General features: G+C 33.7%; 1 protein-coding gene across 1 annotated transcript; it reads right to left on the minus strand.

Moving 5' to 3' along the window:
- Window positions 1-221: 221 nt before the first annotated feature.
- Window positions 222-18,251, minus strand: LOC110716994 (lecithin-cholesterol acyltransferase-like 4). The gene is made up of 11 exons (XM_021895638.1): window positions 17,844-18,251; window positions 13,249-13,340; window positions 10,413-10,531; window positions 9,682-9,817; window positions 9,542-9,593; window positions 6,797-6,897; window positions 2,586-2,768; window positions 2,331-2,488; window positions 2,134-2,188; window positions 1,144-1,197; window positions 222-876 (listed from the first exon to the last, which is right to left on the minus strand). Exons 1-11 carry the CDS (start codon window positions 18,085-18,087, stop codon window positions 547-549), a joined length of 1,524 nt encoding a protein of 507 aa, XP_021751330.1. The 5' UTR covers window positions 18,088-18,251; the 3' UTR covers window positions 222-546.
- Window positions 18,252-18,833: the final 582 nt, after the last annotated feature.

Consider the following 18,833-nt stretch of genomic DNA (forward strand, 5'->3'; position numbering starts at 1 on the left):
TCTGAGAATCTTATTTCTTTGTGTAGTTTGAACATCTCTACTATTGCCAATTTGGATATAACTATGGATCATTTCATTAATAATGAGTGGGTTCTTCTTCTTAGATAGTAAATTTTCTTTTTTTATTACTTCTGATAAGTTAGGGGTTAGTCTTGAGAGAAGACTTTCCTAACTTCTGTGTATCTTTCCTTTCACAAAAAAAAAAAAAAAAAAAAAAAAAAAAAAAAAAAAAAAAAATACTTGTATAAATAAGGAGTAATTTATCGTTACAGGAACATATCAGTGCTTGTCTGTTCTCTCACACTTAAGACGATCCATTATTACGTAATTACATTACACACATAAGTACACTTATAACTTTTCAGCATAGCATTTAGCTAGCTACTGAAGTCCAATCATATTTACATATGTACACATTGCTACATTATCTTCACAATTTTGAACAGGCAAGCCAGCACAAGGCATTTCACATAAGATCGGCAACATGCTGACTGCAATCACCTTAATTGGCTTCAATTGTAAGGGTGATCAGCAACATGAGCCTTATCATTGCACAGAGAGACTTGCTACCTCAGAAACCGATATAAAACTTATAGGATGCTCCTTAGCATCCACACTATCATCAATCACATCTGCGTCTTTTGGTATAATTTCCCATTCTTCTTGTAATGTAGTGACATGGAGGCATTTCTCCATAACCCTTTCGATTTCAAATTCAGTAGGCAGAATCACATAATCATTCAGAGGATCATAGAAGGGATCAGGTTCACCAGCATTCAGCCAATGCTTCAAAATTCTAAACACATGATGATCCGAAAGGATGCCACGGTGTTCACCAGGTACTCCAACCCTAGCTTCAGCATTGAGCCCATCAGCCTGGAAAAACAGCACCAAAAGGATACACTTCTAAAGTTCTGAAGCATAAACATATCTACTAAAAATATCACCTACCAACAAAGGTATGCAAAAGTACAAGACCAAATCACTCTAAAATATCATGTTAACATAAAAATATGTGCATGGCATGGACAAGTAAAACACCCTCCAAACGTGAAATAAATCATAATTATAGGATTGCTGCCAAAAGTATCATCTAATGGAAAGACTGCAAATTTTGGAGCAATAAATATGAAAACAAAATACCTTTGCAGATTCTGTTGGAACAGTCCCATCGCCTTCAACACTTGTGAATTTGGCCTGTAATAGTAGAAAGCAAGTCAGATAGATCATATGTGGTAAAACTAGAAGATCCATTACTCATATGAGCATAGTTGTCTAAACTTGAGCCAAAAAAGAGTACTGAATGGATGGACAGAACAGAAGATGGACAGAAATAGTCAAACAGATATCTCTGAAGTCAAATGCCATAGCAGGGAAAACAATTTATTTTTACAATGATGTCTTTTCAAAAGAGTAGTAGTATATCAACACAATAAAATCATTTCACGAAAGCATGTTGTTTTCCACTGCACAAAGAGGCCTTATATAAGCTGCATCATTTCTTGATGCATTCATTGCCCCTAATGTTAACAGAAAGGACCAAGGGAAAACATATTACAATATCCTCCAAACAACTTAATTGGTTATTCTATGGTATGCCAATACATAACTCATTTAGAGAATCTGCTAGAGTAAATAACACTGAACAAGAAAAATCTTAAATATCAAAGAGAAAGCATTTATATTTGATACAACCAGGCACATCAAGCATTAAAATTAGTACATGCGCTCATCTAGTATTCTAACAAGGCCTTTGTTCAAGGTCTCCGGTCTCATGATCAATGGCTAAGTAAGTTGAGTACTTACAAGAATATGCTACTATGTACGAAAAGGAGTGACATGTTACAGGTGTTCTTTCATATGGGTAGCACCCTAACTATTGCATTAACATTGGCGCATCAGATGTGACACACTACAGTGCATGAAACATTCTGAAAATGAGCTTATAAAACCCACTGTTCCAAACTTAGATCTCTCTCCAGAGAGTTGCTATAGAGACCAAAGGTATTATCCAACAGCCAAATGCATAGAAGTAATGCAGATAATACAGTGTTAGGCATGCTTGCAATTTGTATGCTAGTGGGTATAACTTCCAAAAAAGACATAATAAGCGCCATAGTAATATAAGAATACCTGATAATATCTCAGCTCTTCTAAATCCGTAACTGGTGAATCTTCACTGCCATAACTGCAGCACAACAAATAAATAATGAGACCAACTGGAATTATTGAAAGACTAGGAAATGCCAAATCCAATAATGTAAAACATCATATGCCCTATTATATGGTGGCACATGTTGTATGAGCAGAAAAGAACTGATCTATCATACCAAACACTGTGAGGAGTCTGAAGACTGGTTCCATAGATGTTATAAAATTTAACTTTAGGAGGAACCCTTGCACGAGATAGTATCTCCCTAGTTTCATTAGCCCAGTTTAGTATATCCAAGTTGAAAGGAAGAGGCATACTGCCACCTACATAGTCGACCTGATAGCACAAGAAGTCAAAAAATTTAACTGGATGAAAAAATATGTAGAGCTAAAATGGTAATAAGATTAAAAATGGAAGTAAAATCACCACTAACCGTATTGCTTGAAAGGGACTTCTCAAAGATGGTTATACTTTCCTCCAGAGTATATGACTCCAACCTTATATGGGAGTTCCCATCATCATCATGCTTTTCCCTCCAAAGCTCAAGGTATGGAGGATTTCGCCAATGGAAATCAGGACAAGCCATCAATTCATAAACAGAAGGACACTCAATAAGCTGAAAATTAAAAACCACAATCATCAAATATCAAACAGTAGAGCAGAGCAATACAACACCTAGCAACACGGGTACATTTGCAATTATCATAGTCAAGTAATAGGGATCAAAACCACAAAGAATATTCATGCTAATACCATAGAATAAGGAATACAGAATACAAGACGTGAATCAGATCAATTTAATCAAGAAGTTCATTTACTGAAACATAAAAGTAATACTAGTCAATAACAATTAGCATTTGAGTTTATTATCAACACAGGCACGCACGCACACACACACACAGCTTTTGCCTCCTGCTTTATCCTGATCACATATATGCTGCTTATTAATTATAGCAAAAAAGAATAGTTCCCACTTCAACTCATGCTACCAAACTTCTATTCCTATACACAATGAAGTATAAAAAAAGACAAGCTTTTTAAAAGTAAAGAACACGAAATATATTACACTAACAACACATGCAACATAGTTAGCAACTTAGCAAATTCAACGTAACATAGCAAGTTCAGCATGAGGGGCAGCCATAAATACACTTTTTCTTCTTTTATGTGCAAATCACACTTGATTACAAAGCATACCAGCAGGAGTGCTTGAATTAAGGACATAGTGAGGGATACAGGGTTCAGTTCCAAAAGCACTCTTAATTATAGCAACTAAGAGTCTAAGAAAAACAGCCACCATAAAAAAAAATAAAAATAAAAAAATAAATAAAAAAAAAAAACCCCAACCTATTGTCAACCAATATCCATATAATCCTGCTATAGAAAGCTAAACCAATATCAAAAATCAGGGGCTCCTAGCTGTTGCTATTGGACTAAGCAGGAAGTATGATGTCAAAACCAAGCTTTATAAATTTATATTAGTGAGCCTATATATATGGCTGGTAGTGATATCTCTAGTGAACTGGTTACTAGATAATATGAGAGCTATATTTGTGAAAGAGCTTCCTTCTTTGCAGCTAGGCTTCAACTCTTCAAGAGGTGGAAGTTAGGCTTCATTTGCAAAGCTAGAGGGATTTATTTAGGTTGGTTTTGCTAGAGCTGTATGCTGCATTGGTTTGGTGATTCTGTTGAACCTTTTTGGTAACTAATATCTTTTTTTTTAATTTAAACAAATAGAAAAATAAAAACCCAACTTCTGCCAGAAATCCTGAACATCCAAAACTAATGATTTAGCAGATGGTGAAGAAAGAAATCAATTAATCATAGCATTAATCTCATAAATGGGGTCGGCTACATGAACCAATAGTGATTGATCCGTACAATCATCCACAAAAATCTTCCTCCTCTCCTTACGATCAAATACCTCATTCTCATGCAAATCCATTTGCATCATATCCTTTCTAACTCCTTCCAACCAAGTCATTTTCAATCTCCCTCTACCTCATTTAAGCTCTCCATGATCCCACTCTTCCACTCTTCGTACCGGTGCACCATGGGGTCTCTGTCTTACATGCCCGAACCAATGCAGATGATTTTCCCTAAGTTTGTCTGCAATGCCTGCATAACCTGCTTTCTTGCGAATAACTCATTTCTAATACTATCTTTTAGAGTATTCCCACACATTAATCTTAATATGCGCATTTTCGTAACCTACATCTTTTTAATGTGCTCCTTTTTAAAAGCCGAACTTTCTGTACCATAAAGCAACACTAGTCTTATGCAGTCCCGTAGAAGTTCCCCTTTAATAGTAAAGGGATGCTTCGATAACATAACACTCTTGAGGCCGCTCTCCATTTAAGACACCCCGACTTATCCTATGAGCCACATCTTAATCAATGTCACCATTTCGACCCAAGATATTTTAAATACTCACTCATAGTCAAATCCTCTCCATCCAAACTCACAACATCATCAACTCGTCTCCCTCTATGTACCAAAGCAGCATACCAAATATTCAGTATTACTCCGACTTAGCTTCAATCCTCTAGATTCCAACAATTGCTTCCATTGCTCCAATTTGGCATTAACCCCATCATTAGTTTCATCAACCAAAACGATATCATCCGCAAACAACATATACCATGGGACCTTATCTTGAATTGGCCTGGTTACTTTATCTAAAACTGTTGCAAAAGGAAAAAGGCTTAATGCAAACTCTTGATGCAATCAAATTGTAATAGGAAAATCTTTTGTGTCCTAACATTTGTTGACACATCCCAATACATATCCTTAACCATGTTCACGTACTTTCGCAGGATACCTTTCTTCAACATTGCCACCAAAATATCTCTCTTGGCACCTTATCATAGGCCTTCACTAAATCAATAAAAACCATATGGAGGTCATTCTTTACCCTATAAAACTCTTATCATTTTTCTTATCAAATGGATTGCTTCCATAGTAGATCTTCCGGGCATAAAACCAAATTTATCCGAAATACTTTTGCATTTCCTTTTCCTACAACTTCATAGTGTGGCTCATAAGCTTGATCCCCCAATAGTTAAAACAATATTGAGGGTCTACTTTGTTTTTATAGACAATCAAGATACAATATGCAAAGCAAGCACAACAAATCAAATGGGTGTTAGGTTACCTTATGTGGAGTCTGCATCCATTCTAGTTGACCCTATCTCTGCTAGTACTCTCTAGCCCAAACGTAAAATTTAGAGATTTCAGACACCCCCCTCTCTTCTTTCTCTCCTGAAGTCCTAAGAATCTATTCTGGTTTTTTGACTAGCTATTATCTTGGATTTATTTTCAATTTCTTTGATGGATAATTTTAATATTTTTTGCTTATTGAATAGATTAAATTGGGCAACGAAATCAAGGGTTGTAATCTCTTCTATGAAATGCGTGAGTGTTGATGGTGGTAGCCACTACCCTTCTTTTTCTTAATCTTTTTTCTTTTGCTTATCCTTAAGGTAGAAATGCTAATGGTCTTTGAGATGCCATTTTTTTTTTATAATAAGTAATTTTTATTTTTCATATAATTAAAGTTGTTAATAATTTGATTTAGGGAAAAGATTTTATGTTTAATTAATTGGCCTTGGTTATAATATGATAATAGTGATTACTACCTCCATTACATATTAATTACAACAAAGGAATTTTTTATGTCTCACAAATAATACTCCTTTGTTGCAATTAATATGTAACAGAGGGTAAATTACATAAAGTAATATGTTTGATTTTAGTTGGACATTGATGAGATACAAATGTGGGATACAGATCAAACTTGCAACCATAAAATAGAATCAAATTAAATTAAGGTCGAGACAGAGTCCCTCATTCCAAAATTTCAACTTCGTTTTAGGAAGTTTCCGCAAGTTCCTTATACTTTATTCCATTTTTGGTAAACCCCTTTACTACCTTACCCTCTAACCCCACTCTATTTACACCTTTCTACTCACTCACTTTAACTTTATACTACTCACTCACTTTAACTTTATACTACTCACTCACTTTAACTTTATAATGAATCCACCCATCTTTTACTTCATCTCACTTATTTTACTTACCTTTTCCTACACCCAATTTTTTCCAAAAAATTATATAAAATAGTCTTCAAGTGAGTCGAACTTTTGAGGTTAAGGGGGAGTAAATTACATTAAAAAAAAAAAAAAAGTTGTAATAAATCATCTGACATTTACTCCAAAAGCGAACCAGGCGGTAGGATTGGATATAGAATCCATCTCAGTTTCAAATTTGCACGGGATTTTGAATCCATACCTCAACCATAATTATAATATAAAAGAGAGGTTTTGTCTAGGGAGAAGGAAGGGAGTGGAGGAAAAGGGGAATTTACATTAAAAAAAAATGACCAAGAGAAATTTCAACTATTTTACAGGTTTTACAAGTCATCAATACTTGGGAAGGATACCCCCACACTTGGATTTCTTAGGAATATACTTCGTATTAAAGTTTAAATAAAGATGTAAAAATACCCAAACTTGGAATTAATGGTGTAGAAATTTCCAAATAAAATTTCAAGACAAATCTAATGCTGCTGCAACTGCCTGCTTAAAATGCTTAATACAGCGTAAAATCTTCAGCATGCTAAAAAAAAAGAAAGTAATCACATACCAGCTGGTGCATGCTCCATTTTGATATAAAGAAGTTTTGTTCCCATCCCTCAACAAACGAGCAGCCATTTAACATCGTGGAAGTGACATATCCAGGAGCACCTGCCATTTCAAAGCAGTTATGTTATCTTTTCTGTTCTGCTTCTGCATAACATACTGAGCATAAATGATAAAATATTCGACATTGCAGACGAGTATGACAAGGAACAATATTAAAGTTTCAGCTTGACAAATGGTGTTGGAATTATTACAACAGTCGAATTCCCGGGCCTCTTCAGAATTGACAAAACAGATTATGCTACAATACAAAAGCAGTGTATCAAGATGATAAGTTGATAACCAAAGGGTCCAAAGCTGCTGCCTTAGAATGTGAGCATCAGGATTTTGTCTTACAAGTTCTTCAATAGCTAGGGAAAGAAATCACTTTGAGTTTACTTGGAATAGTGAAAATCAAATAAAGTCTTGGAAATTGCTCTCATGTGTGAAAATCTTTTTCCTTCTGTGTAATTAGAAGATCAACCTTTATCTGTAAAAACGAATTACCAATACTGCTAAATTACCCTTCCTTTGTCCTATATCCTAAAAGTTTCTTCTGATGGTCCTATATTTTCTCTAAGCTTCAGGATCAGATAGGGCCTCCCATTATGGTAGAAACCTTTCTTTTTAATTACATAGAGGTGCAGTTTTGTCACATATACCACGGGGGGGAAAAAAAGTAGTCGAGTTTGCGCTGTTACGGGAGCTACTAGTAACTGTTACATAGAACAGATTGCGGACTTCACGGCGTGTGTTTTTAAAACATTTCACATAAGTCAATTTTTGAGCTTCTAATTCATGTTTTTTGTATTTTTATAATGTTACTGCCAAAACTATTTTCAAATACAGCACAAGATACAAAATACAATATTTATAAATTATTTTAATATTATTTTTGAGAGTTTCAGACTTTCAGTACATAGTATTATTTTACTATTATAGATATATATTATGCATATTGTTATATTATTAGAAGATTACTTACAAATTTTGCTACGCTCAAACTAAAAAGAGCTACAGTTAGTACAGTATACCTATGGCCCAAACAGATGAAAAGACGTAAAAAAATTTTAAAAAAAAAAATTAAAAAAAAAAAAAAACACAGCCTCAAACCAAAAAACTTATAAAAAAGTAAAAAAATAAAAAAAAGAGGGAAAAGAGAGAGAAAGCCACGTAATGACAGAAAGAAAAAAGAAAAAAAGTAGAAAAGAGCATACAAGCCAAGAGCAGCCGCGAGAGGAGTAGCCGGAAATGGAAATTGGCCGATGTACAAACTGCTTTTAGTACACCTGACCTTGACAGCTAAAACCCCAATATCTGTCTTCCTTTTATGATGGGTTTTGTTTAATTAAAAGATCTAGGGTTTTACTTTCGAACCTTAGATCTGAAAATTAAGTTTAATAATCTACTATTTCTTCTAACTAAAATTTAATGGCCGCTACCTTTATTCAACGGTTATAGAGTGCCATTCTACCGTAATGTAACCGCCATCGCGGCGAGTTGGTGTTATTTCCAATGCGCCATTAACCATTATATATAAAGCTTTTCTCAAAACAGGCCCAAAACCATCAGAAAGCGGCCGTTATAGAACGGAATGGCCAAGTTTTAATTCCCATTATACATACAAATAATGATCACTGAACAAATTTAATAGAAAGGCCCAACTTCTACATCACTCTACTCTTTATTCTCCAACATATCTTACTTTTTCTAGATTAATTTACTGAACATTTCCAGAAAAGATCAAGATGACATTTGTCATGTCAAAAGATGGTATATGGCTGGAAAAAAAAAAAAAAAAAAAAAAAAAAGTATAGACAGCCTAAAGTCACATCACAAAATGCATAAAGCATTAATTACATGCCAAAGACTGAATGCATTACAATAATCCCAGGATATCATTGCCAAGTATAGAACTTTATGCCTAGCAAGTGGCTACCAGCTAACCAAAGAGCCTACAGCCCATGATGCTACCAATATAAGGATTTGTTTTCATCACCAAACAGCCCAAATTCAAGCATTAGTCACTTAGGCTTTTGCGCTCTTCAATATATATTGTTATTGAAAGCAATTTGTGTAGCTAAAATAGTTCTGATGAAGTATGATCTAAACATGAGAGACGATGTTTCTACCTTACAGCTCGTACCAGTTCATGAATTCTCGACCCCTCCCCCCCCCCCCCCCCCCCCCCACACACACACAAACCAAAAAAAAATAAAAAAAATAGAAAAACGAGATGATTTACGGGGTGAATTAGGCATGTAATTTTGGATTCAGAGCTTCAACAAGATCACATTAGATTAAACTAAACCAGACGGTTTTGATTCAGTGAAATCTTTTATGATATAGCCCTACAAAAATGACACAGATGTATTTTTGCACCATGGTATAAATACAGTTACTGGTCACATCTCTTGTGTTTGAGATGAGAAGGTGCTCCTTCGGCGAATTCATACATACAATTCTGTTTCTCTCTAATCCACCACAAGGAATGTAAGAAGTTGTCCCCAACTAATATTTTTCGAATGCTTGAGAAACATAAAGCATAAATAAATAAATAAAATTTAAAAAAAAAAACATATTGCAAGTATTACATTTACAATTTGAATGAAAATTGAAAGAGAGGTGGAAGGGACCAATCAATTTCTTATAACAAGATTTAAGTGGACAATAATAATAAGCTAGTTAACCATGGCCAATGAACACTTACCTTGAAATGGAGCAGCAATTGCAATCCAGTTCTTAACATACTTCTCAAACACCTACAAGAATTTACAAAAAATATCTTCAATTAAAAAAAAATATGACAATTATATTTACAACAGATCCAGATAAAGCAAGAGTGCTCACATTGCTATGAAGAGACATGAAACATTTAACAAGGATACCACCCATGGAATGACTAATTATGTTTATCCTTTTCCCACCTGATGCAGTGAAAATTGATTCCAATTTTGCAGCAAATCGCTCCATTACTTCTTGTAACCTGATGCAATGGAAATAAAACCAAAAGGGGAAAGAAAATCCGTCAAATATTGGCTAAAAATATAATAGGTCAGCAAACAGATGTGGCCTTGAATTGAATACAACAGCTGCACTCTTACAATTAAACAAACATGTCATCAGCATAAGAATATACATTTGCAGTAGACCAAACTTAACGACAATTGGATCAAAACAATCCCAATAAAAAAAATTAAAAGAACAGTAGAAACCCTAAAATGTAAGTGAAAGATAACATTAAAAGATAAAAGACCTGCAAGAGTGCAAGTGACATGTCATGATGTCTAGTCACCTTAGACAAAACAGTTATAAGAAGAATTAAATGCAAATTGTGAAAGCATAACTAATCATCCAATTCACTCCAGGGAAGGATAATAATAAAAAAAAAAATAGGGTTTTAAAATAAATAAAAAAAAAAAAAAAATATATATATATATATATATATATATATATATATATATATATATAAAGTCAGAGTGACAAAAACACACTTGTAGAAATAGGACTTCAACAGCTACAAGAAACTCAATCAGGCACACATAATTATCGGCTCATCAGTATTAGAGCATAGAACATACCTATTACTTTGCCGAAAATCATATCCAAAACCAAACAGCGTTTTTCCTTCTTGAAACCCCCACTTGATCATTTGTGTTATCATCTCATGAAAATAGTAAACACATTCCCTTCCAAGAATCTGCATGCCAAAAGTCTTTGTAACTGTATTTTTTACGAGGGATACAGTTGATGGAAAGAAAATAATGCACAAATGCATATATTATGGTTTTTAATCTCAGTCAATGTAATGTATCAACTGATACATATCTAATTTTAAGACCAGACCATTGATTCTTGAGTTGTACAGGTCTGTAACATATCAGCAGTACAGATTATACAGTCAATAAAGAGCCAATATGGCTGTTTTAAACAAATTAAAATAATAGAAAATCAATAATGACCTTTTATGTGCAATTACAGAAAAGTATGCTTCTGTGATGCAGTTCTAACTGTGATCAAGACTATAAGTAATCAAACCCGGAGTAGACTGAAACCTGAGCTCAAACATGATTTGAGACCTTAACTGGAGTCAATGGTTCGTAACACTCCTCAGCAACTTAAATACTACTTTTTAAAAATAAATAAATAAAAATAAAAAAAATAAACAGAAATTACTCCCTCTGTCCCTACATAATTAACATTCCTCTTTATGATTGTCCCAAAATAACAGTCCACTTTCTAAATTCGATTTGAAAAAACTTACAAGTTGTCCATATTGCCCTTGAGAAAACTGATTGCCTTAGGCATAATGACATTGAAAAAATATAAGAAAAACATATAGAAGGATACTGAGTTTGGACTGAATTTAAAGATGAAATGAGAAGAAATAAGAGAGATGATTGATTATAATACGTAAAAACTGCAAAAACAAAGGATGATACAACTCTAGACAGTAAAGGTCGCTCGAAACTGAAGAGAGAGAATATCTGGTGAAGGGAAGAAGGCGGAGAAGATGAGAAATGTTGGATGGCTTTTTCACTCTTTGTGGCAATAGGAAAAAAATGACCTCTCTTTTGCTACATGACCAAACACTAAAATGAGAATCAAAATTCCATCTCCCAATTTAACCAAACAATAATTAATGTTCCTTCCTTGTTTCCATTCTCCTTATTCCCTTAAGTTGATTCCCTTTCGCTTTTCCCTTTCTCTTATATGTATGTACCAAACAGTACCTAAGATCTATAGAAAGTTGAAATATCCAAACCTACAAACGATGGTCAGTAATTAAAGATGAGGTTGAAATCCACAAGGTTACTATAAGGAAAAGACAAGGCTCTTAATATTTTATTGTTACAATTGATCAGGGCTTTTGTTGCCAGTTTATTTGCTTCATTTCACTGCTTTGCCACAAGTTTCAATTTACCTACTGTCCTTTTTAGCCAACTCCTGTTGTTTTTCTTTGCCTTCAGATCCTATTACTGCTTTTAACCTCTCATGATTTAGCCATCCTTTAATTTCGACAGATCCACTTCAAAAAGTACTACCACCTTTGCCCAACAATATTTTTTTCTTTTGTTTTCTGTATCAAGAAGAGTCATAAAGCATCAACATCAATATGGGTAAGGCCACATAATTCTGACTCTATTCCTTACAGAGAGAACCTACACCCACAGACGGATGATACACTCAGAATTTGGTGTACAGTCGTCCTTGCATCTTCCTTTACCCCTCTTCCTCCACCCAGCCTCCAGAAGTACAAAAGCAATGCCACTGTAATGAATATCTATAGTGCAATGACATGTGAACAAAGCAACCCACATAATTTTTTGATGGTATTGCTTACCCTCAACAAGATTTCACATTAAGATATTTGAGGCTTTTGTACAGCTACAGTCAAGCAACAGATTTGAGAATTGCTTGACATTTTATGATTTTGCAAAATAGTTTCATGATATCTCAGTGTGACATGAGCTATTTTGTTCTTAGCCCTACTTTGTATATGTATATGTTTGAACCATCCTTGGTTTATTACTAATACAGACTTTAGTTATCCAGAGTTAAATTAATTTTTAAGAAAAAAACCTAGATTCAGCATCACCCAATTTGTTTCAAGCTCAACCCAAATCTGGCTAAGAGGAACACTTTGCCAAACTTTTCACTTTCTTCTTTGAGGCCAGCTACTAGCTTACTCTAGATAGAAGTAAAGAGACATAAAATAAAAATAATAAAAAAATAAATGAAATTTAGCAGTAGATGAGCTTCAACCAGCTAATCAAGTGATGACACCAAACATCTAAATCAATGCTGAGTTTGGCCCAGTTGGATAAACAGAAACATAATCTTTGTCCAGATTTTGGTAAAAATTACTTTTTTTTTTGAAGGCTTACAAAAATTAATCTTCTTTTGTTTAGTTGGAAATTTGTACTCTGAAATACAACCCATCACCCAGCACTGCAGCCGCCTACTTCACAAATACAAAAGTTGCCAGTTATCATAAAGAGAAATTAATGCTGACAAAATTTAGGCAGCTTGCCACAATTCATCATGGCTACAAAATCTTGAAGAATGGAGAGCACCAGTAACTAACAAGCCAAATTTAGAAGATTCTGATCATATAACCTACAAAACGGTTGCAAGTAAAAAGCTATGATAATAGCACATGCAGGGTCATTGACTAATAAGTGTTTTTGTCTAGTAAACCTTCCACAATGTCATATCATTTTGCACACTTGCATATCTGCAGAGTTCATTTTAGATGAAACAGTAGCTTAGAAGATCAAGCTTGTAGCTTGCATAGCTTGATCATAAAATTTTTACAAGTAAACATTTAAAGAATGATGGTAAATTATGTTTCAGAATAACGATTTTGCACTCTTTATATAAAGGTAGACTTCCAAAAAGAGAGACATAATTTACCAGATCAGGGTCAAGGACATCAATTGCATACAGTCCATCTCGATCTTCAGGGACTCTAATGGTTGTATTAGGATCCAAAGACAGTGTTTTACCTGCATTAAAAGGAGAAAAAAAAAATTGGGAATGCTGATCTGAGAACTGAAAGTTGCAACAAATGGAATCATAGTATAACATTACAGTCAATAAAGAATTAAAAAAAAAAAAAAATATATATATATATATATATATATATATATATATATATATATATATATATATATATTTATATATATATATATATTGGATACCTATAGTGCCCTGGTAGAGCATAATTTTCAATTACAATGGATTTGATATAATACTATAACAGTTGTGAAGGACAGTATCATTTCGCCTAAAGGTAAATTGAAAGAACCAATGTCCATCTGTTTTGGTATATAAAATTTGTTCTGCAAAAAAATATGCCATCCCCTTCATACTGCACACCCCTTGGAGTGAATTGCAAGGTTAAAAAACAGCTCTTTCCCATATACACTCTCCTCGAAAATTTTGAAATAGGATTTCATGAGTTAAACACCTTAGGATTCTTTAACTTTACAGATTTGATTTAGTAATAGAATCCTAGTAAATCTTGCATTCTACTTGGAATATGTCTTTGATTTCAAAATTTGTTTAGGCATATAATCATTTTTGCTGAATTCAGTTTTCTTTAGGCATTACTATTGTTTGAGTTTATTCTTATCTTTAAGCTTTGTAAATTTGGACGTTCTTATACGGATTTGTTCTTGTATTAGGATAGTAAGTTTAACATAGAACAGATTTACGAGTCTGGAACCCGATTCTAAGTGAGGATATATTGAATAGTTTGTGAAGCGAATTCGTTTATCGTCAACCCTTCCTAAATCTTGAGTATTTGGTGAATGAAGGCCACGAAGCTTTAAAATCTGATTTAAACCCCTTAGGAGATAACAAAGGGGTGAAGCTTGCTAAAACCTAAGGGTTCTAAATTACATATAAACACAATTATTGACAAAGGATTCCTAAAGTTTTAAAAAAAATAGAGTTGTTCCTCATTGGTAGCAATATACTATTGCACATTTCATTGGTAGCAATTGTTTTTCTTAAACCTCCTAAATAGTATTACTTTTATTATTGTTTTCTAATCTTGCTATATTTGATTAGTTCTGACTTAATTAATTTTACTTTTTGTAATAATCAATGCCTCACTCTGCGTGTTTAAAAATAGTCTTAACTTACGTGCTAATAAAATCGCTCGCTTAAGGTTTTGGGGATCATTTGGCCCTTAAGAATCCAAATCGAGGTCATAATTGGCAAAAATCTACTAGAATGGCTTAGATTGCGTGCCAAAAAACACCTCGGGTTGTGTGCCTCTATTTTCAAGCGGGGTAAATTGATAAGTTAAGGTTTTAAGCTTATTTTGGCCCTTAAGAATCACATATAAGGTCAAAATTGGGAAGAAAAAAAAATCATAGTTTCTTGGCTTGCGTGCCCGAAAATCATCTCCACTTGCACGCGGAGAAAATTCTATGGCAAGATTTTAGGGGTCATTTTGGCCCTTAAAAATCCGATTTGAGGTCAAAGGCAAACTATTACCACAAACGCCTCATTTTGCATGCTAAGAAATATTACCACAAACGCCTCATTTTGCATGCCAAGAAACACCTTGATATATGAGCCATGGGTTTAATAGGGTTAATCAAGGATTAATAGGTTACTTAAGTCAGAATTAGTCGAATAAAGCTAGATAAGAGTACAATCATAAAACTGACTATTTATGATATTTCTTAAAAAAGTTTGTAATGAGAGAAACCCAAAAAAATACTTCATATTCTTTTTCTTGACAATAATTTGCATAGATTAAAAGTTATATATGCTTTTTTATAGCCTTCAACTCCATATACATAAAAAGACTCCCGATATAATCCCACCGGCTATATTTTTTGATAAAAAGACTCCTGATAAATAATAAAATAAAATAAAATAAATAAAAAATTTAAAAAGAACCGTTATACTTTTTCAAGCCTTGTTATTGAATACAACCAAAAATCCCACCAGCTATGAGAATCTACCTTAAACACAAAAATTCACGAACTTTTCAACCTACCCAAGGCTCAATAGTTTCCCATGCTTTTTGATTGAAAAGAAAAGAATAATAGGGAAATTTTCGTTGGTGGGTCTTAATCTTTGTACATTATACGAAGAATTTGGTAGCTAAAAGAAAATTGAAATATCATTGGTAGCCCTTCGTTACTTATTTGCTATCACGAGACATTAATGATGCATTAAATTAACATATCCATAAAATTTACCAGCAACCCTTGTCAACTATGGTTCCCTTTCACTTGGAAGATATGCTGCCCTTTCAACATCTTTTTCACTCATCTCCACAATTCCCCTTCATCAGCCCCAACAGTTGCACGACTCTACCACCAACCATCATCAGCCTACACAATTGTAACCGCCCACCTCCAATTTCACACCATCAAAATAAGGAAAGATGATTCATTTTACCTTTCATCAATTAACCCCATTATTAAAGAGCAGCCACAGTAGAAATACCTAAGTAAATCAAACAACGAACTGGAAAGAGATAATTTGGGCAGTGAATCTCAAAGATAAATAACTGTTTTAGCTTGTGCTTAATGGCAGAAATTCAGCAGTGAAAGTGATTGTATTTGGTGGATATTCTTGTGAACCAATCAATGGAAAAAACTTCTCATATGTATATGGAGAATCTCTGAGTATTGAAATTTAGAGTATGATAAGGAATAGTAACAAAATGACACTCCGGTAAGGAGGCTTGAAGAATTACAAATGCTGGGATAGCGAGAGGTAGGAGAAGACCTAAGAAAACTTGGAAGAGGGTGGTTGACAGTGACATGAGTGCTTTAGGGATTGAGGAAAATTTGCTGTTGGATAGGCAGTGTGGAGGGAGAAAATTCATGTCAACGACGTATCGTGATTATATATATACTTTCTAAATTTATTTTCGTATTTAATTTTATTATTTTACCCCACAATGTTTTATGAATTGTATTGTTTTCCTTTGCTAAAGTTTTCTCAAAACCTTTATGTTTTTTACTCCAACGTTTTAACCACTTCTTTAAAACTTTCTTCAATTTTATTCTTAAGTCTCCTTTAAAACTCCCTAAATTTTTCTTGGATACTCTTTTGTTCACTAACTTTACTCACCTTTTTCAAACTCTTTGAAATGATTATCTTGTTATGTCCCTTTCTTTATATCATAGGGTTTCTTATGACAATTCATGTTAGCCGACCCCAAACCATTTTGTGACTAAGGCTTTGTTTTGTTGTTGTTATTTATAAGGAATAGAACAAAATAAATTGAGCATCTGTAAAGGTGGGTTGATTGTCATGATTAGGACCAGGGATGGATTAAAGGCAACTACCTCCAATTTCACAGCCAACATGATTTCAGGATTGATAGACAGATGGACGAAGCAGATGGTAGATATGGTGAAAGGGCAGCCTCGTCTTTTTTTTCCTTTTTTTCTTTTTTGCAATCAAATAGGGAAATCATGTTAACAAAGGTAGGATTTAACAGATATTTCAATAAAAAATCATCGTGAATGTCATGAAATAGAAAAATTAATAGCTCAAGACTACCAATGAGATTGAAATTTTTACTATGTTTATGCTACCAATTTACAACTGAGAATTTCCCAAAAAAAACAAACTATATGACAAATTCCAAGCTTCTACAAATTGTATATAAGGCTGCTTATTTTGTGCCAAATCATTACAATTTTGTCACCATAATATTACTTTCCACATAATATCCAGGCATCCTCATAGTATCTATGTTGAAATAGCTGAAACCACTCCCGGTATTCAAGTGAAGTTGATGCACCAAACTCCTCTAGTCAGAGCACTAATAACCTCAAGTCCAAACTCGTCTTGGCTCCAATGATAAGTTGTAACCATCTAATATAGCTAATAAGTCAAAGGATGATCATAGCTTTTTGGGTGGAAAATAACTACAACGGTTTTGTACAAACTACTGCATCAGTCACTACCATGAAAGGAGATCATCACCAATATATAGTGGCAAGTGATCCACAATCCCTAGACTCAGATGTTCTAAAGAACACGAAATCGACCTCTAAAAGATCACCAAGCGTGTAAATAGGCTGCTTTATGTGCTTCTCAATCCTAAATTGCTCAGGTTCACATTCACTTTTTGAACATCATGCTCTTATGTGTATAATCGAACAATTGCTCGATTGCTAGCTTAACTTACCACTTTCGATGATTAAAATCCACAATTTCTCTTTCAATAACATAGGCTGCTTTATGTTCTTCTCAATCCTAAACTGGTCCGGTTCACATTCACTTTCTTGAACATCATGCTCTCGTGTGTATAATTTAACAATTGCACGATTGCTTGCTTAACTTAGCCATTTTTGATGATTAAAAACCACAATTTCTAATTCAATCCCTCAATTCTTCTCACTTAAACTCCCCCAAAATTTAATTTCCCTAATTTACTAATACCTGCTTAAATCCAACCCACCAAACCAAACAAAATTAAAATTTAAAAAAAGAAAAAGGAGTGAAATTCCAGATAAATTTACCAGTAGAAGGGTCAAATCGAGACCATAACTTGGTGCGAAACATGTAATCAGCAGCAAAAATTCGAACCCAAACGCGGTCAGAGTGGCCATTCTGATCAACAGCTTCGAGAATAGAGCCAGCAATTCCAGGAACCAAAAGAACAGGATCGAGATTAGGGTCTACGTACTGTTGTTCTTGCGGCTTCTTGATAAGCTTCAGCCAAATCTCCAAGACTTTGACTAGTTCTTCCAGAGAAACCGCCATTGTTGTATGATCGATCAAGGTTGAAGAGAAAGGAAGACTTTCTTTATTTTTCAGGTTGAGTATGCTTCCAGAATCCCGAATTCAGGAGGAAATATAGGTTTTTGGGTTAGAGACGGAAGCAACCGTGGAAAAACAATTTAGGTAGGATAAAAGGAAACAAGGATATTTTTTTTTTTTTTTTTTTATTTTATATATATATATATATATATATATATATATATATATATATATATATATAGATTCCGCTGATTTTCAGGACTTATGATGAAAACGAAAAAACAGAGGCCACTATATACAAAAATACGGCAACTATGTCAATTTTTACAACATTTACATTAAGGTCACTATATATAAAATTAATGTATTAACAACATTTACACAAAGGTCACTATATACAAAAATAAGGTAACTATATCAATTTTTACAATATTTACTTAGAGGTCACTATATACAAAAATAGGGTAATTATATCAATTTTGACCATATTTACATAAAAGTCACTATATACAAAAATAATGTAACTATATCAATATGTTCAAAAAAAAAAAGTAACTATAAATTTGACCACATTTACATAAAGGTCACTGTATACAAAAATAAGATAACTTCTCCTTCTCCTCCTTGTCATCATATAACTTATCCTGCTCCTCCTTATCATTTGATAACTTTGTATTAGCCAAAATGTGATTCTTCTATACCTTACCAGGAACCATAAGCTATCCGATTCCAACGAATCAGCTTTCAAC

The sequence above is a fragment of the Chenopodium quinoa genome, unplaced genomic scaffold (genome assembly GCF_001683475.1).
Source record: "Chenopodium quinoa cultivar QQ74 unplaced genomic scaffold, ASM168347v1, whole genome shotgun sequence".
In the NCBI taxonomy this organism is placed as follows: Eukaryota; Viridiplantae; Streptophyta; class Magnoliopsida; order Caryophyllales; family Amaranthaceae; genus Chenopodium; species Chenopodium quinoa.